Below are 26,596 nucleotides of genomic sequence, written 5' to 3'. Positions count from 1 at the left end.
CAAAACCAGGAGCTTGCTAGTTCTTTGAAAGAATTAACAAAATTGATAAACCCCTACCCAGATTGATCAAAAAGGAAAAAGGAAAGGACCCAAATAAATAAAATCAGATGAGAGAGATCACAACCAACATCACAGAAATATAAACAATTATAAGAGACTATTACGACCAATTATATGCAAACAAATTGGGCAATCTGGAAGAAATGGACAAATTCCTAGAAACTAACTGAAAAGGAAAAAGTAGAAAATTTGAACAGACCCACAACCAGCAAAGAAATTGGATCAGTAATCAAAGATCTCCCAATAAACAAGAGTCCAGGGATGGACGCCTTCCTAGAGGAATTCTACCAAACATTTAAAGAAGAGATGGGGTGCTTGGGTGGCTCAGTCAGTTAAGTGTCCCACTTCAGCTCAGGTCATGATCTCGCAGTTTGTGAGTTTGAGTCCCGTGTTGGCTCTGTGCTGACAGTTCAGAGCCTGGAGTCTGTTTTAGATTGTGTGTCTCGCTCTCTCTCTGCACCTCCTCCCTCCCTCCTTCCTTCCCTCATTCCCTCTCCTCCCTCCTCAAAAATAAATAAACATAAAAAAAATAAAGAAGAGTTAATACCTATTCCTTTGAAGATGTACCAAAAAATAGAAATGGAAAGAAAACTTCCAAACTCATTCTATGAGACTAGCATTACTTTGATTCCAAATGCAAACAAAAACACCACTAAAAAGGAGAACTATCGACCAATCTCACTGATGAGCACGGATGCAAAAATTCTGAAGAAGATACTAGCAAACCAAATCCAACAATACATTAAAAGAATTATGCACCACGATCAAGTGGGATTTATTCCTCTCCCTGAGATGCAGAGCTGGTTCAATATCTGCAAACAATTAATGTGACACATCACATTAATAAAAGAAAGGATAAGAACCACATGATCCTCAATAGATATAGAAAAGGCATTTGACAAAATACAGCATCCTTTCTTGATAAAAACCCTCGAGAAAGTAGGGATAGAAGGAACATACCTCAAGATCATAAAGGCCATATATATGAAAGACCCACAGCTAACATGATCCTCAATGAGGAAAAACTAAGAGCCTTCCTCCAAAGGTCAGGAACACAACAGGGATGTCCACTGTCACCACTGTTTTTCAACAGTGTTGGAAGTTCTAGCCTCAGCGATCAAACAAAGAGAAATAAAAGGCACCCAAATTGGGAAGGAAAAAGTCAAACTTTCATTCTTCACTGACATGATACTCTATGTGGAAAACCCAAAAGATTCACCAAAAAACTGCTAGAAATGATACATGAATTCAGCAAAGCCGCAGAATATAATATCACCATACATTTCTTTACACCAATAATGAAGCAGCAGGAGAAATCAAGGAATCGATTCCATTTACAAATGCCCTGAAAACCATAAAATACCTAGGAATAAACCTAACCAAAGATGTAAAAGATCTGTACACTAGAAACTATAGAAAGCTTATAAAAGAAACTGAAGAAAACACAAAGAAATGGAAAAGTATTTCATGCTTGTGGACTGGAAGAACAAATATTGTTAAAACACCAATATTACACATTCAATACAATAACACCAGCATTCTTCACAGAGCTAGAACAAACAACCCTAAAATTTGTGTGGAACCAGAAAGGACCCCGAATAGTCAAAGCAATCCTGAAAAAGAAAACCAAAGTGGGAGGCATCACAATTCTGGATTTCAAGCTATATTCCAAAGCTGTAATCATCAAGATAGTATGGTACTGGCACAAAAACAGACACATAGATCAATGGAACAGAAGAGAGAACCCAGAAATGGATCCATAAATGTATGGCCAACTAATCTTTGACAAAGCAGGAAAGATATCCAATGGAATAAAGACAGTCTCTTCAACAAAAGGTGTTGGAAAACTGGACAGCAACATACAGAAGAATGAACCTGGACCACTTTCTTACACCATACACAAAAATAAACTCAAAATGGATGAAAGACCTAAATGTAAGACAGGAAACCGTTAAAATCCTAGAGCAGAAAACCGGCAACAACCTTTTTGACCTTGGCCGCGGCAACTTCTTACTTGATATGTCTCCGGAGGCAAGGGACACAAAAGCAAAAATGAACTACCAAGAGAAGGAAAAGGAAAGCCAGGGTGGAAAAGACGTTTGCAATGCATATATCTGGCAAAAGACTCAGTTCAAAAATGAACTACTGGGACCTCATCAAGATAAAAAGCTTCTGCACAGTGAAAGAAACAATCACCAAAACTAAACGGCAACTGACAGAATGAGAAAAGATATATACAAATGACATATCAGATAAAGGGTTAGTATCCAAAATCTCTAAAAAACTTATCAAACTCAACACCAAAAAAACAAATAACCCAGTGAAGAAATGGACAAAGACATGAATAGACACTTCTCCAAAGAAGACATCCAGATGGCCAACCGACACATGAAAAAATGCTCAACATTACTCATCGTGAGGGAAATACAAATCAAAACCACAATGAGATATGACCTCACACCTGTCAGAATGGCTAACATTAGCAATTCAAGAAACAACACAATGTTGGTGAGGATGCAGAGAAAGGTGGAACACTTTTGCACTGCTGGTGGGAATGCAAACTGGGGCAGCCACTCTGGAAAACAGTATGGAGGTTCCTCAAAAATTAAAAATAGAACCACCTATGACACAGCAATTGCACTACTAGGTATTTACCCAAAGGATACAAAAATGATGATTCAAAGGGGCACATGCTCCCCAATGTTTATAGCAGCACTATTGACAATAGCCAAATTATGGAAAGAGCCCAAATGTCCATCAACTGACTAATGGATAAAGAAGATGTGGTTTATATACACAATGGAGTACTACGTGGCAATGAGAAAGAATGAAATATGGCCCTTTGTAGCAAGGTGGATGGAATTGGAGAGTGTGATGCTAAGTGAAATAAGCCATACAGAGAAAGACAGATACCATATGTTTTCACTCTTATGTGGATCCTGAGAAACTTAACAGAAACCCATGGGGGAGGGGAAGGAAAAAAAAAAAAAAAAGAGGTTAGAGTGGGAGAGAGCCAAAGCATAAGAGACTCTTAAAAACTGAGAACAAACTGAGGTTTGACGGGGGGTGGGAGGGAGGGGAGGGTAAGTGATGGGCATTGAAGAAGGCATCTTTTGGGATGAGCACTGGGTGTTGTATGGAAACCAATTTGACAATAAATTCATATATTAAAAAAAAAAAGAAGATGTGGTATTTACATATAAAATGATATATTACTTGACGATCAAAAAGAATCAAATTTGCCATTTGCAACAACATAGATTGAAGTAGAATGTATTATGCTAAGCAAAATAAGTCAGTCAGAGAAAGACAAATACAATATTTCATCACTCATATGTGGAATTAAGAAATAAACCAGATGAACATAGGGGAAGGGACAGAAAAATAAGATGAAAAAGAGAGTGGGAGGTAAACCATAAGAGACTCTTAACTACAAAGAACAAACTGAGGGTTGCTGGAGGGGTGTTGGGTGGGGGGATGGACTAAATGGGTGATGGGCATCAAGGAGGGCACATGTTAGGATGAGCACTGGGTGTTACATGTAAGTGTTGGATCATTAAATTCTACTCCTGAAACCATTATTGTTTGTTATGTTAAGTGGGATTTAAGTAAAAGTAAAAAAATAAAATAAATCAACCTGAAATTGAGTAGTCCTGGTATCATCTATGTGTATACAGACACATATATTCTGCCTACCACACACAGACTGTTAATCTAATATTTTACAAAGATGACACTCCACTACAACAGAAAAAAAGATGGTCTTCTCAATAAATGGTCATGGAATAAGTAGATAGCCATAAGGAATTTAGGAATTCCTTACATTTAAGTTGACCCCAACCTCATACCAAACATAGCAATTCTACATTGTACTTGCATTGTAAATGCAGTCTGTATCTAAAGGTACAAAGAAAAGCTTTTAGAAGAAAACAAGAATATTTTCATGACCTTGGAGGTGCAAAAAGATTTCTTAAAGAAAAAAGTGCTAACCATACATTTTTAAATTGATAAACAGAGCAAAATTAAAATTAACAACCTTTTTCATGAAAAGATACCAAGAGAGGGAAAAGGAAAGCCAGAGTGGAAAAGAAATTTGCAATACATATATCTGGCAAAAGACTCAGGCTAGAAACCTAACAGAAATCCATGGGGGAGGGGAAGGAAAAAAAAAGAAAAAAAAATAAGTTAGAGTGGGAGAGACAGCCAAAGCATAAGAGACTCTTAAAAACTGAGAACAAACTGAGGGTTGATGGGGGGTGGGAGGGAGGGGAGGGTAAGTGATGGGCATTGAAGAGGGCATCTTTTGGGATGATGACTGGGTGTTGTATGGAAACTAATTTGACAATAAATTTCATATAATAAAAAAAAATAAAAGACTCAGGTTATTTAAAGAACTCCAAATTGATCAATAAGACATAGGAAGAGGACTCAATAGAAATACAGGCAAAAGACTTGAGCAACCATTTCACAAAAGAGTGTATCTAAATAATAAAGATTAAAAAAAGTGTTCGACAGCACTAGTCATCAAGGTAGTGCAAATGAAAAACCACAATTCAATATATCTTACCCATTAGAAGAACTAAAACTTAAAAAAGATACTACCAAGTGTTGATAAAGATATATTGCTAGCAATAAATTAGTATAACCATCAACTTTGAAAAACCCTGCTAGAGTTGATTACACACACATTATACTATCTAGCAACTCCAATCTTAGTTATATACCCAACAGAAACATACATTTACCAAAAGGCATGAACAAGAATATTCATAACTATTCCATCTGTAAATGTCCCCAAGGAGAAACCACACAAGAATCCAACTAAATTAGAATGGATATATAAATGATGAAATAGTCATATAATGGGAAACTATACATACAAATATAAAGTAAAACTATATGAGATGAGTAAACTACCACCACATAGAAGAACATGGATAAATCTCACAAACATAATGCTAAACCAAAAAGATATTGTATACAAAGGTGAAAAGGAGGCAAAATTAATTTATGGTATTAAAACTCAAGATGGTAACCACTTTGCAGGCAGGCCAGTAGAGGCTAGAAATGGGCACAAGAAGGCACAGGAGGCTCTGTTAATGTTCCACTTCTTTTCCTTTTTTTTAAATGTTTATTTTTTTTTTTTAACAGAGAGAGACAGCATGAGCAGTGTTAGGGGCCGAGAGAGAAGATGACACAGAATCTGAAGCAGGCTCCAGGCTCTGAGCCATCAGCACAGAGCTCGACACGGGGCTCGAACTCACAAGCCGTGAGATCGTGACCTGAACCAAAGTTGGACACTTAATTGACTGAGCCACCCAGGCGCCCCATTAAGGTTCCACTTCTTGATCTAGATACTGATTACAAAAATGTGTGCAGTATATGAAGATTCATCAAACTGCATTCTTATGGTTTGCATACTTTCATGTAATAATATTTACTTCAATAAAACACGCCAAAAATATACCCACAATCACAGATTTGGAAGAGGTAGATTAGGGAAAGAGGAAAGAATATGAAGGAAAAATAAGATATTTGGCTTCCCCAAATATATAGAATAGATTGTTCTCAATAAATTTGTCAAACCAAATAAAATATAAATTTGGTACTAACCATGAAACCAGGTAGTACTGGCTGAGTAAATTTTGTCTTAAAGGAATACAACAACTGTTTTGAGCTTGCATCATAGAAAGAAAGTTGACCTAAAAGAAAAAAAAAGGGGGGGGGCTAATTTATTATACAGATTTAATTAAATCTAACATATAATCATGGGTAAAGTAATAACTATATACATATTTGGAACTCTTTTTGGTTACAAACTATAAGGACTGGACTTAGAAATTCTCACTTGAAAATCAGTAGTATACATGCTTAAGAAAAGGCCCAAATCTAGTTTTCTTTCCTGATTTTCAAGATCTCTATAGTGCTTCCATAATCTAATTCAACTATAGACTATTTTATCATTATTTAACAAATGGCTTCCTTAACTCAGTAAAAACCAAGGCTATTTCTTCTTCATTTTTACTATACCTAGCCTCTCTACCCAACTCCCATCACCATTTAAAGTTTACTCTATTAAACCTTGTCTTCTAAATACTTGAAGCAATACTCATTTTAGTCTCTGAAATCATAGTTATCACTGCTTCAGTTTTGCTAATTTTTAAAATACCGTCCTGGTCTGTCTTTCAATGTTATCATGCAACTAAAATGATTGTTTTTCTGGCCTCCTTACATCTGTTATCACTTCTTGAAATTCTTGTCCCATAACTTCTCTTGGTTTGTATCTAACTCTGACGATATCTTCTATCTCCTTTTCTCCTATTCTGAATGTAGATGTTTGCCCAGGCTCTCTTTTCTCTCTACAATGTTTCCTTAATGACTCAGCTGCCACCAAACAGAGAAGAGAAACTAGCATTTATGTCTACCATCAAAGCACTGGGCTCTTCATATATATTACCTCAAAACATTAAGCAACCTATGAATGGTCACAAAGTTAGTAAACAACACAGCAGTAACATTCAATTGTTCTATGCAATCTTCAGTAGCCACTCTGTGATGGTGCATCTAGTATTTAGCTCCAGCTCTACATCTTTTCTGAGTTCTAGCCCTGAAATTTTCTCAATATTAGCCAGCTATGCCACATGATTGTCCTGCTGGCATCTCATCTTGACCCAGGACTATGTTCCCCATGCTACTGATGACATGCCATCCTCTTGACCACAGTGGCTGGAATCTCAGTCATCTTCAACTCTTGTTTGTTCACTTTCCAATCCACATTTAGTTATTGAGTCCTATGAATTCTACTTTCATACCATCAAATCCATTCCTCTTGATTCCCCACTGCTCAGGCCCTTGTTACTAATAATTGCTCAACAAACACTTATTAAGGGCTTACAATGTAAAAAGCCCTTGCCAGGAATAAGGAAACAATACTTAACAAGATAAACATGGCCCTGCCACACTGCTTAAAGACTGACTCCTGAAGAGTCTTAACAATATGTTTGCAATCTCTTCCACATTTAGCCACTTACTCTCCAATATTTCTAAAACTAGATTATCATATGACTACAGTTTCCTAAAATGCAGAGAAATCCCCTTCCCTCAAATAACAAAAAAGAGGAGCCTATTATTATTTTTCAAGGCTCTCGGAATCTGATCCCATCTTACATTACAACTCCTTCCTACCCTATGCTCTAGGCTAAACAACACACTTCTCACTACCATCTTTGAGGAACCGCACATAGCATGAGAAAATGGAAGATAAGCAAAAGCTACCTTGAGAGTTGAAAAAGAAAAAAAAAATGTGTGCCAATAAATTTAACATGTATCCTGAGGAAATTATTTATCTGAGTCAAAGTGAGTAAGTAAAAAGAATGCAGCAAGACTAACGTGTTGTCACTAAAATTCAATCAAGCCAAAATTAACTTTTTCCTTTTGAGTAACTAGGTTGAAGGCTCAGTAAATTATCTGGAAACATGTTACTTAAAATGGTAAAATAGACTTTTATTTGTTTACAGTGTCAATTTATTTTATTATTTTTTTTCTCAACGTTTTTATTTATTTTTGGGACAGAGAGAGACAGGGCATGAACGGGGGAGGGGCAGAAAGAGAGGGAGACACAGAATCGGAAACAGGCTCCAGGCTCTGAGCCATCAGCCCAGAGCCTGACGCGGGGCTTGAACTCACGGACCGCGAGATCGTGACCTGGCTGAAGTCAGACGCTTAACCGACTGCGCCACCCAGGCGCCCCTACAGTGTCAATTTAAACAGAAGTACCTAGGGAATTACTTTTGTTCCCTAGTTCGATAGGGTCATCTTTAAAATTTTTAGGGGCGCCTGGGTGGCGCAGTCGGTTAAGCGTCCGACTTCAGCCAGGTCACGATCTCGCGGTCCGTGAGTTCGAGCCCCGCGTCAGGCTCTGGGCTGATGGCTCGGAGCCTGGAGCCTGTTTCCGATTCTGTGTCTCCCTCTCTCTCTGCCCCTCCCCTGTTCATGCTCTGTCTCTCTCTGTCCCAAAAAATAAATAAAAAACATTGAAAAAAAAATTAAAAAAAAAAATTTTTATAAATATTTTGATGGCAGTGAGAAGATACTTATCAAATACCTAATTCAAAAAGTTCAAGCAAATTTTGCAAAAGATAAATATCAAGTTACTTTTTAGATGATTTTAACAGAAGTGTTCAAAAAGCTTGGTCAAATCTATTAAGATGAAACCATTAGAGACTCTTAACTATAGAGAACACATTTAGGGTTGACGGAGGGAGGTGGGCGGGAGACGGGCTAAATGGGTGATGGACATTCAGGAGGGCACTTGCTGGGATGAGCACTAGGTGTTATATGTCAGTGAGGAATCACTAAATTCTACTCCCGAAACCAACAGTACACTACATGTTAACTACTATTTAAATAAAAATTTGAAACAACAACAACAAAAGAAACTTAAGGACAAATGTAATATTCTTGAGTTTAAGCAACAAAAACAACCCTAAACTGCCTAATATATGAAAAAAAAAAAAAAGACAGTTTAATAGAACTCCATGAAAAAAGATCTAGTGGACTGGGTGGCTACAAGCTCAATATACACCAACAATGATAATAAGTCATAGTACTAGAAACTGTGCTGCCAAATTACATGTCCTATGATGGTCCTCAGTTTCATGTTCTACTTTGAGAACCCATCTTTAAGAAATAATGTTGACATAGTGTACAACCACATACTTTAATTTTGGAAAAATTAAACTGTAAGAGGAACAGCCAGTGATACAGAAAATGTATAGTCTGGAAAACCAGCACAAGAAGCAATGTTAGGTTTTAAGCAAATAAGGATTATCATGTAAATGTGAATTAGGGAACATAATTCTGTTTCTTCAGATGACAAAATTTAAGGATAGCAGTCTCATAAGGTATCAGGAAACAAAACAAGTCAATTTAAGAAAAACTCTGCGTTACCAAATGCTCTCCAACAATGAAGTAAGCTACCTTCTACAACAATAAACTTCACATTAAAAAGTTCTTCAAGCACAGGAGTGACAGCTACCTGCAGAGATAACTGTAGTAAGGATTTTATACTGTGTAGATTTGGGTAATTTCTAAGTCCACTCCAACTTGAAAAATCTGACTCCACCACTCTTCACAGATAATAAAATCAGGTCAGGAAGGAATAAAAATGGATAGAAAAAATTTTAATGCTTAACACTAAAATTAACAAAATCATTCTTTCAGACCTATTAAGCATATTACACATGAGTGCTTTTGTAAGGCTTCAGGCAAACATCACACACCCTCCCAGTCAATTCCAGAGCTGAAGTTATGTTTGTGATCAAATCCTAGTAGGTCAAAACACCCTTACCACAATATTAAAAAATTCTGTGTAGATGATTACCAATGAAAAGTACTGAAATGTAAGCAACTATGACAAAATGACTTATGAGAAAATCAGTAAACTTACCCCCATCAAAATCACAAAATACACCTATTCTCTCAGGAACAGTAACATCCAAGGCTTTGACTTTATTATTATGCTTTGCTGCAAATGTGTTTTGCAGCCAGTTGTTGACATGGATACACCAACTAGTGTTTGTCTTTCCTAATTGGTCAAATTTCCCCAAAGTCTTGTATGCTACTCCCACACTGTAAGATTTACAATCCTTCTGGGCCTTGACCTCCCAATAATGTTGTCCACTTTCAATAGCAGTGTCTCCTACAAAAGATCAGAAAGGTAAATTTGACTCTAAGATCTTCCTTATATGTCACATAGATTGTTACCTCTTATCCCACAAAATGTCACAAAAAATCTGATTCAGGAAAATAACCATATTAACACACAGACACTATAAGCAGAGTATCTGTTATAACTTTACTTGTATATTTACTATTATTTTTTCTGATATATAAAAAGCTTTAGAACTTTTCTTTCTATCTCCTCAAAAGATATGCATACACGTAGAGCACTATATAAAATGAAATAAAGTTTTAAACAAATAAATAATTAGACAATTTGAAACCTGCCAAAAGTAATTAGGATTCAGGAGGGAGAAACCTTGGCAAATATTCATTAGAAACAGGCCACTCCAGCTCTAAGTGGGCAGAAAGCCCAGCGGTGTGACTGTGATCCCTTTAACCTGACACGATGAAGACTATGTTTATCGTACCCAGCACTGTGTATGATTCCCCAGTAAAACGATCTCTGCTGCCTCTTCCTGCTGGTGGCCTGGAGCCTATGGATGTCCGTTTGGGGGACGGCGTGCCACTTCTATACAAACAGGAAGAAAAGAGAAACAAATACTCTATGCTGTAGATGCCTCACAAACTAAAACTACAAGTCATGAAAGGCAACTTTGAAAAGTTTTAATTACGTTGCACAAATAGCACCATTTAATTTCATCTGAATTATTATCAGAGTTGTCAATTAAAAACACTGAAATGTAAGAAGTCATCAACACAAAGCAGGCTGAACACTAATATCATGCAGACTGAACAAAGCTTATACAAAGAACACACAGTTGAAATAAGAAACAATGCCAAAATGAGACAAGTTAAAAAGGAAAACAAAAGAACTGAAGAGAAAAAAGAATTCAAAAAAGATAATGGATTATAGAGCTTACATTTCTTGCAGTTAAATTTAAATTTTAAAATGGCAGAAATAATCTTATTATGATAAAAACTAAATAACCTTTTCATAAGCAGTAAGTATTTTTGTTCTGAATCTTTTCTTCGTAAAAAAGAGAAATAGTCAATGCCCAAATCCATGCATAGGATAATATCAAATATTATAAAGCATTTCTCCTACAAGATTCAACCTGATCTCCCCTTATGTCGAATTATATGATAGGATAAATGGGACAGTACTAGGCCTTTCACTAAATCTCAAAAACTCAAAACAAATCAAGACCCGAAGATGTTTAAAAATAACATTTCAATTATATTGAATCCCTGTATTTAAAAAACAGTAAAAAATTGTAACTTACCAGTAGTAAAGAAATAAAGGGAAAAGCATGGAGAAAAGACAAACAGGCATAACTATTAAGAGTGGCAGTTTACATTTCAGAGAAAAGTTAAATAAGGGGAACTCTTCCATTGCAGCATTCTAGACTTCCAACCCAAAGTCCATTTTTGCAAGAAGTACAACAGCTATTACTGTCTGATGTCAAACACAATCCCCTCCCACCTCACCCCTTTAAGACACCTTTGCAGCTCTACTGTGTAAATTAAGGCTCTTTGTTTACCTGCCCTCTAGATTGTTTTACTAGCTTCTGAAATGATCTCTTTGCCACCTAATTCATCTTATTCACTGTTACCACATAAACCTAAGTTTGATACTGCTACCTTAAAATCTTCAAGCACTTCCTTACTGCCTACAAACAACTTTGCTTTGGATTTAAGGGACTTCTTGATTTGGTCCTAGTCTGCTTTTCTAGCCTTCTCACCCTAGAGAGCACTATTCAGCTAAATGCAGCAGTGTTCCTTAAACTCAGGCAACCTGCTTCAGTGCTTTTCCTCTAGTTTATGTAAGGCCAAATGGCACTTGTTTTTCCACTTCCTTGAGAACCAGCCTAAATGCCATTCCTTTAATGAAGATCTTCCAGATCTTACCAGGCCAAATAACTCTGCTGAGGAATCCACCTCCAGGCCAAAATCCTATGTGTAATCTTTCAGGCTGAACCATAAATGATTATAAAACGCTTTTAGTGACAGGCCTGAGAGGGCTGCCTTTCCCATACCAGACTTGGTATATAGTTAGTTCACCACAATTTCTTAAGGAAGATGTAATCCTCCCCCACCCCAACCCAGAGATCCTATGCATATCTGCATTCCTAGCTTAGGCACCTCTATTCAGAGACCCCCTTATGGGAGAGGGGGTCTTCAGCTAAGACTTTTTCAGCTGCTTCTGAGTAGACCTCCTTAAAGAAGCGGTGTGAGTTGATGTGGTCTGAAGATACTTCTCTCCATTCAATCTCAATAGTTTTCCACCTCTAACCTTGCCTCTTCTCCCTCCTTCTTGGCCACAGGTCCATAAAACAACAGGAAGAGCATTCTGTTTGGGGCTCTCTTGGCAGTGAGATGATCCTCCAGATAACCACCGTCTGCAATCTGCTTTGATTTACCTGACCCTCACCCGTGCTATTCTGCTGGGAAAAACGGAACACTGAGGAGAGCTAGCACTCTTTCCTTTGTGGCCTCTTGCTTAAACTATCATAGTAAGTGAATAAAGGCTTGATTGTTACTTTCAATCAAGTAAAAGTTAGAAATCAGGTAGAAAGTTAGACAGTGAACCACTTTAATACCTGGCACTGTCTAACTGACCACTTTAATATCTGGCAGCTCAGGCTATCTTTCTTCTTCAACTCCTTTTGTCACACTTACCATTACCCATAATCTCTACCTTGTGTTGTTACTTATATATAGATATATATCTCATACATGTAAGTTAGGGCAAATTTCTTAAAGACAAGAAGAGTGTTTATTCCTACAAACTCTACCACATCCAGCTAACATCTACAGTGAATAAATATTAATGGAAAGAATAAATGTGCATATCATTCCAGAAGTACTCCATACATAAAATACCCTTTAAAGGAGAGGAGAAAAAAAAGGAGAGGAGAAAGAGAAGTAATATGAGCTGAACTGCTAAATACAAACACTCTAAAAATCTCCAAGGAACCAAATGAAACTTCATACACTCGATTAAATTCAGCAACATTTTACAATTTATAATATTCCAACTCTGAAGTCACTTTCACTAATAATGAGCAAATAAGCTAGAAAAAATAAAAGAAGGTAATTTTGAAAAAGTAACACATTCTGGTTTCTGGTAAAGATATGTGGTATCTTCAAATCAGCACATTATTAACCATGCAATTTGAACCGATTCATCTTTCTGGGCACTGTCTTAACTTGAGTAACTTTATTTATTAAATGCTTTTGAAACTGTATAATTATTATACAATATAGAACACGTCAAACCTCCCTCATGTCAAATACAAATAAAAGCAAAGCTGTAATGTTAGATATACTGACTATAGCACAAGAAAGATGCCAGGTATAAGTAAATGCAGAAAAAAATAAGATGAGGGAAAAAAACTCAAGAAAGACTTCAAAAGCAGGGCTCATTGTTTTGTTACCATATACAATATAATCCAAATAGTATGCAGCGTACTACAGTGCTGTAAATTCAAAACATAAGCTACCAATACAGACAGTCTACACAGAGCAATATTTTAGCCTACGAAGGCTGATGCAATGGCTTCTGCTTATTGGTTAAAAGAAAAATTAAAGTTATTCAGCCAAGCTAGATATACTAAGTCCTAGAACCAGACACACATAGATCATCACCTTGTATGTTTCTTCAGTGAAGTAACATGGACACTGTTAGATAAAAATAGGCAACTGTTAAGAGAATGCTTTACAACTTAAATGTAACAGCTTATAATTAAATTAGATCAAAAGCCTGCTGAGAATTTTTTTTTTTTATTCACTGTTGTAACTCACGGTGATTATTACTTTATTCCAGTTTGAGCAAAATTTTCCTCTGTTAAAAAAGGCATACTTTGAGACTGTCTAAGTAAGACTGACAGCAAAAGGTCCAAAGCCTTCCTCTTTGGTTCATAAGGTTGCTAATCAGGGGCAAGACAATGGGGTTGTATTGCTAAAAGTTGTCATTTCATGCAGACCTTCAGGTAAGACAGGAGATCTATAAGTCTAAAATTCAGGAACTTCTCTCTTAAGCAGTTCAAGTTACGTAGATACAACTTTAAGGAAATGGAATACTGAAATAAAATGTGTAAAAAGAAGATCAGGGAAAAGAGTAATGAAAATGTTATAACAAATTCAAGTACTCATAAACAGTATTATATTCTTCACTTCAATGTTACTAACACATCACAAATTATACTGATATATAGAATAAGAATTTCATCATAAGTTATTGTCAAATGAGAATCAATGTACAAGTACGTGTCCAGATTAACGTTTAATAAACTAGCTTACCTGCCCTTATTCTCTTTTCCTTTCATTTTACTTTCTTGACCTTTTCCTCCTGTAGGATCCCACTCTACACAGGTATCTTCAACTCTCAGGTTCAAATGGGATGATGAGCTATCCAAATTGAAGTTTAGTGCTATCCAAAATAAGATTTCAATTTTTAAAAAATATAGAACATCTCCACATTCTGAAGCACAACTATCACCACATTATCTTCCTACTTAGTTTATTCAATACCATAGATAAGAGAATAAAGTTCAAACTCCTAATGCTAGCTGGCATTTAAAGTCCCCAAAGTTAAGGCTGTAATTTACTAACTCCTATTTTATTTCCCATTATTGTTCTCTACATATCCTGTAGCTCCAACCAAATACAATGTACTTGCATGGCCTCTGGTGTTTCTGCTATTCCTTCTGCTGGAATCTCCATCAGCACATAATAATCTCAACTTTCTGCTATTAGAATATCAGTTGATTATCAGTTGACTGTTATAACTAAATAGGAAGAGGAGCCGGTGGAATTGAGGATGGAGAAAAAGTGATGTGGTATAAAAAATTACACAGCCTGGCACATACACATTTTCTCTGATGCTCTAACACTTAATAGTTTCATAGTTAAACTCTCAGTAGTTTTGAATTAAAAAGCACAGAGAGGGTGCCTGAGTGGCTCAGTCAGTTAAGCATCCAACTTCAGCTTAGGTCATGATCTCGCGGTTTGTGAGTTCACGCCCCGCATCGGGCTCTGTGCTAACAGCTCAGAGCCTGGAGCCTGCTTCAGATTCTGTGTCTCCCTCTCTCTCTGCCCCTCCCTCATTCACACTCTGTCTCTCTCTGTCTCTCTGTCTCTTGAAAATAAACATTAAAAAAAAAAAAAAAGCACACAGAAATAGGCACAGGAACAAGGAAACCGAGCCAGCTGATAGAGCTAGAGGTGACTTACATGGCAAAGAGATGGGGAAAAGACTACTTAAATGAAAACAAATCAAAATACATGAAAACAAAGTCATGGGGGAAAAAGGCACAGCATAAGGAATATAGTAACTGGGACTGGAATAGCATTATATGGTGACAGATAGTAGCTACATTTGGGGGAACTACAGAGAAGTTGAATCACTATGTTGTACCCCTAAAACTAATGTAACATTGTGCCAACTGTACTCAAATTTTAAAAATAATTTTAAAAAATGAAACAAAACTATGTTTTTTAAATTATTTGGTATTTGGGGGAACTATCTATCCTACTCAGAAAACTTATTCAGAATTCCTACTTTAGGAAATCAGTGTAACAAAGGTATTATCTTCTCTCTTTGGAAATTGACGGTAAATCATTAAAATATATTGATTAAGCTGAGTAATGCAGACTCCTCATATTCTAAAATACAATGCCTAGAATCTCTGCCTTAAGCAAGGTATCATATACTACATAGTTACCAACTAATCTGCTTCTCTTAGCTATTAGGTAATACATGTGAGGGTACCTACTCTGGACAGAAAGAAAAAGTAAATTATAACTCTAAGGTGCTATCAATTCTCAGCCACTTGTTACAATCCTAAGGCTGTTTAAAAAAAAAAGGTAAGAAAAAAATCCTAAGACTGTTCCCTAATGTTTAATGTGATGAAGAAGGATGGGGTCATGAGTGGCAAGAAAAGGTGTCCCTTCCAAGCTACCTGAGACTAGACTTACTAAATACCACAACATGCAGACAGAAAGGCATGGGCTTCCATCCCAGGGGTATAATCTTTAATCTATCTCTTTGCCCCCCCCCCTTTTTTTTGGACACTATCCCCTTTCTGGGACCTCAATGAAGTCATGGAGCCTCTCTAAGCTAACAGGGATACTGTGTTGTTTAAAAGAAAAAAACACATCAGTCCTCAAAAGTGAGGTCTCAAACATCAGTCCTGCCTCTCATATCATCTCTGTAATAGAACTAGGAATTAGTTTCCATAGCTTTAAAAGTCTGTGAAAACAAAGTACCAAAATATCAAAGTACCATTATGTTTCATGTATTTGTATTGGTAGCTGCTTTCTTGGTACTCTAAAATTACACCATAGCCACTATCATTTGAAACTAGAGAGTAATTTGTGATTAGTATCATATCATTTACCATTAAAAGGAAGGGATAAACCACAGAAAAATTCCGTTATTTAGAACTTCAATATTCATCATATGTGACAATCCCAATGACAAGAACAGTGCTACATACATTGGAGACAGAAATTAATAATGTTCACTATTTCCCACATCAAGCACCATTAAAAGACAGGATATCAAATTCTGGTAGGCTTCAACTATTTAACTTCCAGCTCTCTCCCTTTTCCTCCAATTCTCTGCTCCATACCTGTATTTCAATGGTTGGTCAAAAAGCACTACAGCAAGCCAAAAAAACTAGCAAGCAATTGTTCAACATGTCATTTTTTTAACATCTACACTTTTCCTCTGGAGCTCTTGCCCTCATTAGTTACCAGTCCAGTGATATGGAATAACCCTTAGAGAAGCTGTGGTCTATAGCTATTTAAGAGACAAATTTTATTCTGGGTCTCCCTGAAGGTCAGAATTAAATGTTTAGTGGGCCTCAGGGTTGAGTTTCAGTCTATCCCCACCCCAGGGGGTTTACCCAGTGAGAACTCTTAAAAAGACTAAAAGCAACTCTACAAACACCAAGATCAAGAATTTGACTACTAAGATCCAGACCCTGCCAACAGGACCAGCCAGCCCAGCTCCAAGGAAACTTAAAGCCAGCTATTCATTCTCCTGAATCTGTAGAATTTGCATAGAAATGTACAGGTCCAAGTTTGGTGACTAAATATAAAGGGTAAAGGAGAAGAAACAAAAGAAATAAAAAGATACAATACTTCTGAGGAAGAATAATAGTAACAATGCAGTTTTACCTGACAGGGATCAAAACAGTTCAAGTTGTGTAAAGATTATCTATAACTATACCTTGAAATGGTTAAAATCTCTCAAGAAATCACAGTCATGTATCAGTTTAATAACAAGTAACTCAGAGTAACCATTTCTTGGCTAAGTTATCTATAGTTCTCCAATAAAAACATTAGCTAATCCAAAAAAATTACTCAATTTAGTTTTTTTACCTTTATGATGCAAACATTTTCTTTTGAATTTGTCTTGTCAATAATTTACAGCCTTCACATTTTGCTTTATTCTGATATAGTATTTTTAAACAAAATTTTTTTAAATGTTCATTTATTTTTGAGAGACAGAGAAAGACAGAGCACGAGTGGGTTAGGAGCAGAGAGAGAGGGAGACACAGAATCTGAAGCAGGCTCCAAGCTCTGAGATGTCAGCACAGAGCCTGATGCGGGGCTTGAACTCACGAACCGCGAGATCATGACCTGAGCCGAAGTCAGCACTTGACCAACGGAGCCACCCAGGTGCACCTATTCTGATATAATATTTTTATATCACTTCCAAATCATATCAAACTCTGGCACACAAACCTATTCAAATGCTATGTGAACTGAAGGTCAGTGGAACCCCTAAAGGCTGAAGTACTTCAACAGTGTGTAGAATCTGATTCTTGCGGTAAATCCAGTCAATTACCATCTCACAAATGACAAGATCTCTAGCATTATGGCCTTCCAAATGGTAAATACCTCAAAAATGTTCCATGTTGAAATATGTTATTCTAGAGAGTTTTAACTAAATCTGAATTGGTTCTAGGCCCACAGTAAGGGTTGGCACAGAATTTGGAAACAGATTCTTTACACCTTTTCAAGTTAGTTCTAGGGATTGTGGGCAAGTCATTTAACATATGTAAACTTTCTTCATCTGCAAAATGGGTATCAATAATATTTAAACTACCGATCCCTCAAGATGGTTTTAATGATCAAATGGAAAAGTGTGAGAGTGCTTTGTTAAACATTAATAAAATATACAAATGTTAATTTCTACAATAAAGTTTAAGAAAACAGAGAGTACGTGAACTAAACTGAAATGGTACTTCCCCATTATTGAGCCATAATCCATTCCCTGAGAAATCTGTGGGCAAATCTCACTGATGCCTATGTATTCATACTAGACTGCAATTTGTAAAGCACCCACACCACAGGATCCAATGCCATCACCTCAGTCTATTTTACCTATTTGAATACCATCATAAAAGAAGAACTAATGAAAACCAATAGTATAGTCCTAATTTCCCCATCTTAAAATTCCTACTACTGAGAATTCCAAGTATGTATGTGCATGCACACACCATAGGGAAGAAATGCTACCATACATGAAATGCTTCCTGTCCCAGTCTTGAATAACTTCGGATGTTAAGTTTTGTTTTATGCTGTATAAATATCTACAATCTTACCTTTGGTCTCTAGAGTCACTGGATCAGAATACTCTCCAGCTACAGCTTTGTTACAAGCTCGAACTCTGAAATTCATATACTTTGAATCAAACTTTAAGCCTGAAAAAATGAAAATGGTTTTCAGATATGAAAATTAAAGGGATCTACTCCCAAAGTAGGAGTATGAACCTTCAAACAGACATATTCCCTCTTGAGAACTCTCTCTTTACTCCACAAGAGTATAAATTTATGTTAAAACAGTGGTAATGCCAAAAATAAGAGGAATCATGATTTATTTCTTACTTTCTTCAAAATAAATATAAATAATACAGTTTAATCAATGTTTTTTTCTTTTTTAACCTAGTGATAAAAAAGGTATTCTCAAGTTAAAAGTAATGTCTCATTCAAGGAGAAATGACATATTTAAAAAAAAATTTTTTTAATGTTTTATTTATTTTTGAGAGAGACAGAGCATAAGCGGGGGAGGGGCAGAGAGATGGAGACAAAGAATCAGAAGCAGGCCCCAGGCTCTGAGCTGTCAGCACAGAGCCAGAGATGGAGCTCAAACTCATGAACCATGAGATCATGACCTGAGACGAAGTCGGACGCTTAACCGACTGAGCCACCCAGGCGCCCCTACAATTTAAAGTAACATACTCAATTTCTGGAAAGAAGACACCCTAAAGAATTTTAATATTTATGAAACACTGTATTTTTATGTGAAAAATGAATTTAAAGAGAAAGTAAAGCATAGGGATTAACAGTAAAACTCTGAAGTTAGTCATGTCTAGATTAAAATCTTAGTCCGTGGGATGCCTGGCTGGCTCAATCAGTGGAGCATGCAACTCTGGTTCTCGGAGTTATAACTTCGAGTCCCACACTGGTTGTAGAGATTACTTTGGAAAAATAATAAAATCTTTAAAACTTCAGTCCAAAAACTACTAGCTAAGGGACCATCAACAACTTGACAGAACGAGTTTTTGTATCTGTAAAATAAAAATGATAAAACCAACCTCATAATTATAAAGATTAAATGAGATGTACTATACTGATTAAATGAGACGTATTATGTAATACACTTCAGCCCAGCTGACAAGTGGTAAGTGCTCAACAATGGTAATGTTACTGCTCATGCATAACAAGTGTTGAACTACTCCAGAAATATATGGCTACTTAAAATAGCCAAAGTCCCCTATACATAGAGACACCTTTTGAAAGAAAAGGCTAACACACAAATTTCTAATACCAAGTCATAGCTCTGTAAGTATTACTGTGAAGATAATCATAAAAAGGTAAAAGCAACAGTATTTATAGAACCACTGAAATGCAGGGGTAGTACATACACCTAAAAAGTTGACAGCTTTTTTATTGTTAAAAAACCAAGGTTAGGGGTGCCTGGGTGGCTCAGTCGGTTGAGTGTCTGACTTCGGCTCAGGTCATGATCTCTCAGTCTGTGAGTTTGAGCCCCGCGTCGGGCTCTGTGCTGACAGTTCGGAGCCTGGAGCCTGCTCTGGATTCTGTGTCTCCCTCTGTCTCTGCCCCTCCCCTGCTCATGCTCTGTCTCTGTCTCAAAAATAAATAAAAACATTTAAAAAAATAAAAAACAAAAGAAAAAAAAACCAAGGTTAAAATTGATATTATTCTGAAATATTGTTTCCAAAACACTCCTTCATGTTTGTTTTACATACATTGTTTTAACAAACTGAAAATATCAGGAAGGAGTTAAAATGAAAGTTTTCCTGATATTATAAGAGAAATTCACTTCTATAACAAATATAGAAAAAACCTGGCTAAAGAAACTTAATTTCATCTTCTAAAGTAACTCAATGGGAGCCTGGGTAGCTCAGTTGGTTAAGCCTCTGACTCGATTCCAGCTCGGGTTTGTGGGTTTGAGCATCGCATCACACTCCATGCTAACGGCACAGGCCTGCTTGGGATTCCCTCTCCACCCCTCCCATGAGCTCATGCGTGCTCTCTTGCTCTCTTTGAAAAAGAGAAATAAAACTTAAAAAAAAAATCTAAAGTAACTCAAAATATTCTTCACAATTACATTTACTTTCTGAGAAATTCATAAAATGCAGTCATTTTACCTGATAGTGTATATTCAGTACCCTTAATATTATCAATTATCTCCCAGCATCGCTCATCCTTTACACGTGGAAGTCCGTCAAAATTAGTTTTCCGATATTCCAGTATAAAATGGTCAATTTTATTATCTTCTTCTGGCATTCTCCAAGCCACTGTTACAGAATTGTCAGCCACCAAACACTCTACTGGATCTATCTCTGGAGCTTTAGGAACTGAAAGAAAAATACAGGCTCATTTCTCATTTACTACAGTACTAATCCAATATTCACGTTTGTCATTCAAACTGCTTTCTTCAAGTTGCTTTTGAATGGTTCCATTGAATCAGGCTACAAGAAAGGATACCCTATAAATGCAAAGTAACTATTTTTCCAAGTTCCATTTAAAAATTCGTTTCAAAGTTCTTTCACAGACGTATTCAAAATTTATTAAAATCTTATTTGGCAAAAAGCAATTCAAACATGCTAAGGATAAAGAACCAACAATGACTTGTTACTTCTCAACACATATTTTTTAATCTGTTACTTCAAACAGCTATAGAATATAGATGAAATTACTACTGACAAAATAGAATAACTTGCTTTGAATCCAATGATTATAATAATTTAAGATATTTTCTATGTATTTTTAAAATCTTGTTTATAAAAGAATTGTAGGGGCACCTGGGTGGCTCAGTCAGTTAAGCATCTGACTTCAGTTCAGGTCACGATCTCATGGTTCATGGGTCTGAGCCCCTCATCGGGCTCTGTGCTGACAGCTCAGAGCCTGGAGCCTGCTTCGGATTCTGTGTCTCCCTCTCTCTCTCTCTGACCCTCCCCAACTCACACTCTGTCTCTCTCTCTCTCAAAAATAAACACTAAAAAAAAATTTTTTTAATTAAAAAAAGTAGTATGAATGACAATAGTAATTCTGAAAGGCCAATTTACAGGTAGATATCCTGTAGTATCCTGAAGTATCATTTCTTCTTCTACATCTATGGCTCCTTCTCTCATCTTTTCCTTCTATAAACTTACTTACAACTTCTGACCTGGCCCACACAAGTTAATACGGTAAAACCTTGGCTTGTGAGCATAATTTGTTCCAGGAACATGCTTGTAATCTATAGCACCCGTAGATCAAGGCGAATTTCAAGAATTATTGGCTCAGTTGTGATCATGTGACATTTGGGGTCACACACTATTCGTATTGCAAGACATCACTCATTTATCGAGTTAAAATTTATTAGAAATCATTGCTCATTTGCAGAACACTAGCAGAACAAGCTACTCACAATCCAAGGTTTTACTGTACTTCACTTATGCTACCTTTATTAGTTCCATTATAGTTTCATGACTACTAATCTGTCTTTTCAGCTAACCTCCAAAAACTAAAGGTCAGTTCTAACTAGAACCTGTAAGTAAAAAGCACCTGTAAGTAAGTAAAAAAGCACTTGCTCCTTCAATCCACCATGTCCAAACTGTTTTAGCTACCAGCCTAACACCATCACTTGATGTGAGCTAAAAAGAGAATACTAGCCAAAAGGTCCCTAGTTGGCTCTCTCACATATGTGGAAAATAATTTGAGACTCAATTTCAAATGGTTTTGGCTACTGAAATATCCTCATACTAATATTCTTACTGGAAATAAAATGTCATCTGAGCCAATAACCACAACTATACTGGTAATTACAACAGCTAATATGCATTGAGTGTTTACTATGTGCCAGGTACTCCTTTCAAGAGATTTAGAGATTTCAATTCATTTAATCCTTACACAAACCCTAGAAGAATACCATCACATTTTATAGATGAAAAAAATGAAGCAAAGTTAAATAATTTGTTCAAGGTTCACAGCAAGTAAATGACAGCCAGGATTCAAATCTAAGTCTGGCCCTAAAACTCACTGTTAACTATCATTGCTTCTCTCTGCCAAACTAGCAATAAAAGATATCCCTTTGACGGATTCTTAAAACAGAATTTTTACTACCAGGGAAGTAATTCTCTAAAAGTAAAGACTAGGAAATTTAATTATTCCTTCGCTGATTAAAGAAAAAAATTTCCATGGGGCACCTGGGTGGCTCAGTCGGTTAAGCGTCCGACTTCAGCTCAGGTCACGATCTCATGGTCTGTGAGTTCGAGCCCCGCGTCGGGCTCTGTGCTGACAGCTCAGAGCCTGGAGCCTGCTTCCAATTCTGTGTCTCCCTCTCTCTCTGCCCCTCCCCGTTCATGCTCTGTCTCTCTCTGTCTCAAAAATAAATAAAAACGTTAAAAAAAAAAAAAAGAAAAAAATTTCCACATTACACTTCTTTAATATATACATTTCAAAGTTCATTACCAAAAAAACCACCTTACATTTTATATACACACACACACACACACACACACACACACACACACACACACACTTACCTGGCAAAAACTTCAAAGTTTGCAGCATCTGTCTTTCCTGAGAAAAATCCACCATTAAATGAGTCATGTTGTCACTGACCTTTGGTTTCAAAGAAAGGCGAAAGGCTGAAGCCATTGTTACTCTATGGTAAACAAAAATATACTTTTAAAAATAAAAGAATGGGGAGTATACCATATTTAATTTATAAATGAAAAGACAGAAGTTATTTCACTTTAGTAATATCAGAAACTATAACAAAGGTAACAAAGCTAAAAATAAATTTGTTCTCAGAGTCTCTCGAAATTAACTAAATAAAAAACTGTAAAATGTTTTTAATTTTAGACATTCAAATATAACTTAAAGCAACTTTCCTCCAGCAGTTTTATAAAATTGTACACAAATAAAAATATCTCGAGAAAATATCCCATATAAAATCATCATTAGCAGACTCAACAGGGATCTGAGCCTCTGTACGCTCAATCTCACTGACTTCCTGATGCCAACCTCACCCCTTCTCACGTGCCAGATCATGAACTGCATGCTCTCTTTAGTAGTCACAACTACTCCATGTATCCTCAAATAAGAGTAAAAGTACACTGACCAAATATTGTGCACCTGGCAGCTGCTAAAGATGGGCCATGGATGAGAAAGGAGAGAAGTGAAATCACAATTTTGAAAACCATGTTAGTAGGTGTCGCTGTGATGCATCAAAATCAGCTAAACAGAAGGATATAAGGAGAAACAGCCTTGTGAAACCATATGCCATGGAAATAACAGTCCAATACACATTATTAGATGAATATGGTATTAAAAACAAAACAAAAAAAGAAAGAAGCCATACCAGACCTCATTTTACACAAAGTATGGGGGAACTGTTCTGTCAATTAAAACTGGAGATTAAAAGAAATTCTTATATTCTATTAATTTGCCATTTTATCTCAAATTTCAATTTTTTATATTACAATAAGTTTCCACAAGTATAACAAAGTAACACCCCTTATCATCTTTGGTCAAAGAATGATACAAAAGTACTATTCACGGATGATGTCCTGCTAGTACACAATTTGGGAGAAGTAAATAGAGTTGAGGAACAAAGGGAATGCTAGGCCTAGTCATTCAAATCTGCCAAATCTACCCAGAGATACGTGGTATGGGAAGATATCAAACTTGCTATCTTCAGTTATTTTGGGATAAAAAATGCCAAATGGATGCTGTATTCAGTTAGTTTACTTCATTTTAAAACTAGGAAAGTAGGGGTGCCTGGGTGGCTCAGTCGGTTAAGCGTCCGACTTCGGCTCAGGTCGTGATCTCGCGGTCTGTGAGTTCGAGCTCCGCGTCGGGCTCTGTGCTGACGGCTCAGAGCCTGGAGCCTGCTTCCGATTCTGTGTCTCCCTCTCTCTCTGACCCTCCCCCCATTCATGCTCTGTCTCTCTCTGTCTCAAAAATAAATAAACGTTAAAAAAAATTTTTTTTAACTAGGAAAGTAATTATTTTATTAATAACAATGACAGCTGATCTATTGATCAAGAAGAATGTGCTATAGTGAAATACAATTTATGGGAAAGGGAACTCACTGAATACCAAGCACAATGCTGAATATTTCACACACATTACTTTAAGTTATTGGTTCTCAATACTTAAATTTCAGGTGATATCAATAAAAAGTTAGAAACAAAGGCTCAGTCTTACTTTGTTCTTTTATTTATTTATTTTTGTAGAGAGTGTGCATGTGAGTGGGAAGGGCAGAGGGAGAGAGAGAGAGAATCTGAAGTGGGATCCATGCCCAGCAAAGAGCCTGAGAGGGGCTCAATCTCGTGACTGTGAGATCATGACATGAGCCAAATCAACAATTGGATGCTTAATCGACTGAGCCACCCAGGTGCCCCACTTAGTTTGTTCTTTACTGCCCCAAGTATCTTGTGATTTGAAGACTTCTGAAAGAGCTATATTCAGATAGGTACTTAGTAAATGACTACTGAATCAATAAATGGGTTTGAACCTACTTGGATGCTTCTAAACCTATTTAAATGTTTTTTGAGAACTATTCAAAAAAAATATCCGAAAGTATTTTAGGGAATTTAAATCTGAAACTTTATCTACAAAACTTGATTTTAATCACTATGGCCTCAAAGAAAAAGAATGTCCCCCAAAAGTACATTAGAAAGGTCTATCAAAACCTAAAAAACAAGAATAACCTTTATTTTCTGGTCAATGAAGATTTCAGTCTCCTTAAATCAACACAGATGTACAACAATGCTATAATCTTTCAAAAGACTGAACAAATTTTTTACTTTTAAACTGAATAAATTTAGACCATTGTGTCTGAAAGCCCAAACCAACAATCTACAATCCTAGATAATTCTCTACATTACAAGATCCTTGTGATCAGGGCTGTTTTAATTCACCTTGATTTTCTTGGTTTACTTCCTATAATACAAGCTGAATATAAGGATCCTTTCCCCTTAGTTTTATTTTTACAAAGACAAAATAACTGCAAAATATATGCACGAGCACTTTCATTTCCTCAAAGTATCTACCTAATTAACTTGACCTACCCTTTCAAGATCCCTTTCTTTCAAGAACCAGAAATCCACAACAAACCTCAACTAATCATCTTACAACATTACTAAAAGCACCCAGAAGTACATACTAGTGATCTGTAAAGTTACAGAGATCTGATGTGTATTATCTTTTCATTTCAGTTGCTAGTTTTAACTGTCACTCTCACTGTTTCTCCTGCATAACCTCTATCACAACAAATGATAAATATTCAATTTCAATTGTATATACTTGATTCCCTTTCAATTGTATATACTTGATTCCCTGGTCAGGTATGGTACACACTTTTCCTTAAAATGCCACTTCTTCCCTCAATAGAAACTGTTTTATTTTGACTATATATTTAAATTATTTTTATATCATAAATGGCAATGATGGAATTCTAGAAGCTTGTTTCCTGAGAGAGCACCTAATATCTATATCAGAGAAACCTGGACATTATGAAGTTTTAAAACATTAAGCCCAAGACCCAGAAGTTCTCAGGCAGTGAGTAAAAATTTTGTAGGTAGCCAAAATAAATAATGTATAGACTTTGATAAAAAAAAAAAAAAAATGTGCTTTGACAGAGAAAAGGAACCCTGACTGCTGATATCACTCAGAAACTGATGAAATCAAGCCAAGAAGTAGGCTTTAAGGGGCAAAGAAGTTAAGCTTCACTAAAGCTTTGCATTCAGCCATGAAAAATGAGCATTAAATTCTGACAAACATATCTGGACAGAGAAAGAGGTAAGGGGTAAGAAAAGGATTCTTGGAAGCACAGAACCATATAGATTCCTAGGAGAGGAACAAAAGAAGATCTTGCAAGGGCTCTCATAAAAAGTCTTTGGATAGCCAAAAGCCTGATTAGGAAATGACTTCTAATCCAGAAAATTAGAGACCAGGGAAAGACAGAGTGGAGAGTGGAGTAGGTGGCTAAAGAGAATGATCTAGCCACACTGAAAGATGGATTACTCATACCGAATTCCAGCAGATACAACCCAATTCTACCTTATCCAAAAAACTGACCTATCTAGCACCCATTCCTTTGTACAGTCAATACTTCTCACCTTCAAATTCTCATAATCACCTTTCCACAAGCAGGATTGATAAGAATGACCCACGTCTTTAATCACTCCCTGATATAAAATATACCAAAAATATATAAAAACTAACATCTGTGCTAAGAGTGCTAAAGACTGGCATGTGACTCTTGCCTCTAGTCAAATAATAGGCCATCAGAAAAACAGAATTGAAGACTTCAGCCA

The 26,596-nt window shown here is 36.4% G+C and overlaps 1 protein-coding gene across 6 annotated transcripts in view; it reads right to left on the bottom strand.

Annotated features, from left to right (window-relative positions):
* Positions 1–26,596, bottom strand: part of FSD1L (fibronectin type III and SPRY domain containing 1 like) — a 74,715-nt gene that overhangs the window by 9,695 nt on the left and 38,424 nt on the right. For 3 of the 6 annotated variants that reach the window (XM_040481883.1, XM_040481886.1, XM_040481880.1), the window contains 8 exons: positions 22,814–22,935; positions 20,432–20,641; positions 18,363–18,461; positions 14,047–14,176; positions 13,393–13,425; positions 10,212–10,312; positions 9,509–9,760; positions 5,674–5,762 (listed from right to left, as the gene is read on the bottom strand). In XM_040481883.1, the coding sequence (XP_040337817.1) occupies positions 5,674–5,762; positions 9,509–9,760; positions 10,212–10,312; positions 13,393–13,425; positions 14,047–14,176; positions 18,363–18,461; positions 20,432–20,641; positions 22,814–22,935 (1,036 nt within the window). The remainder of the gene's footprint in view (positions 1–5,673; positions 5,763–9,508; positions 9,761–10,211; positions 10,313–13,392; positions 13,426–14,046; positions 14,177–18,362; positions 18,462–20,431; positions 20,642–22,813; positions 22,936–26,596) is intronic. The other 3 variants (XM_040481882.1, XM_040481885.1, XM_040481884.1) reach the window with 3 other exon arrangements.

Source organism: Herpailurus yagouaroundi, unplaced genomic scaffold (assembly GCF_014898765.1).
Source record: "Herpailurus yagouaroundi ecotype Mexico unplaced genomic scaffold, PumYag 160, whole genome shotgun sequence".
NCBI lineage: Eukaryota > Metazoa > Chordata > Mammalia > Carnivora > Felidae > Herpailurus > Herpailurus yagouaroundi.
The sequence above is the reverse complement of the archived record's forward strand: the minus strand, read 5'-3'. Positions and strand labels throughout refer to the sequence as shown.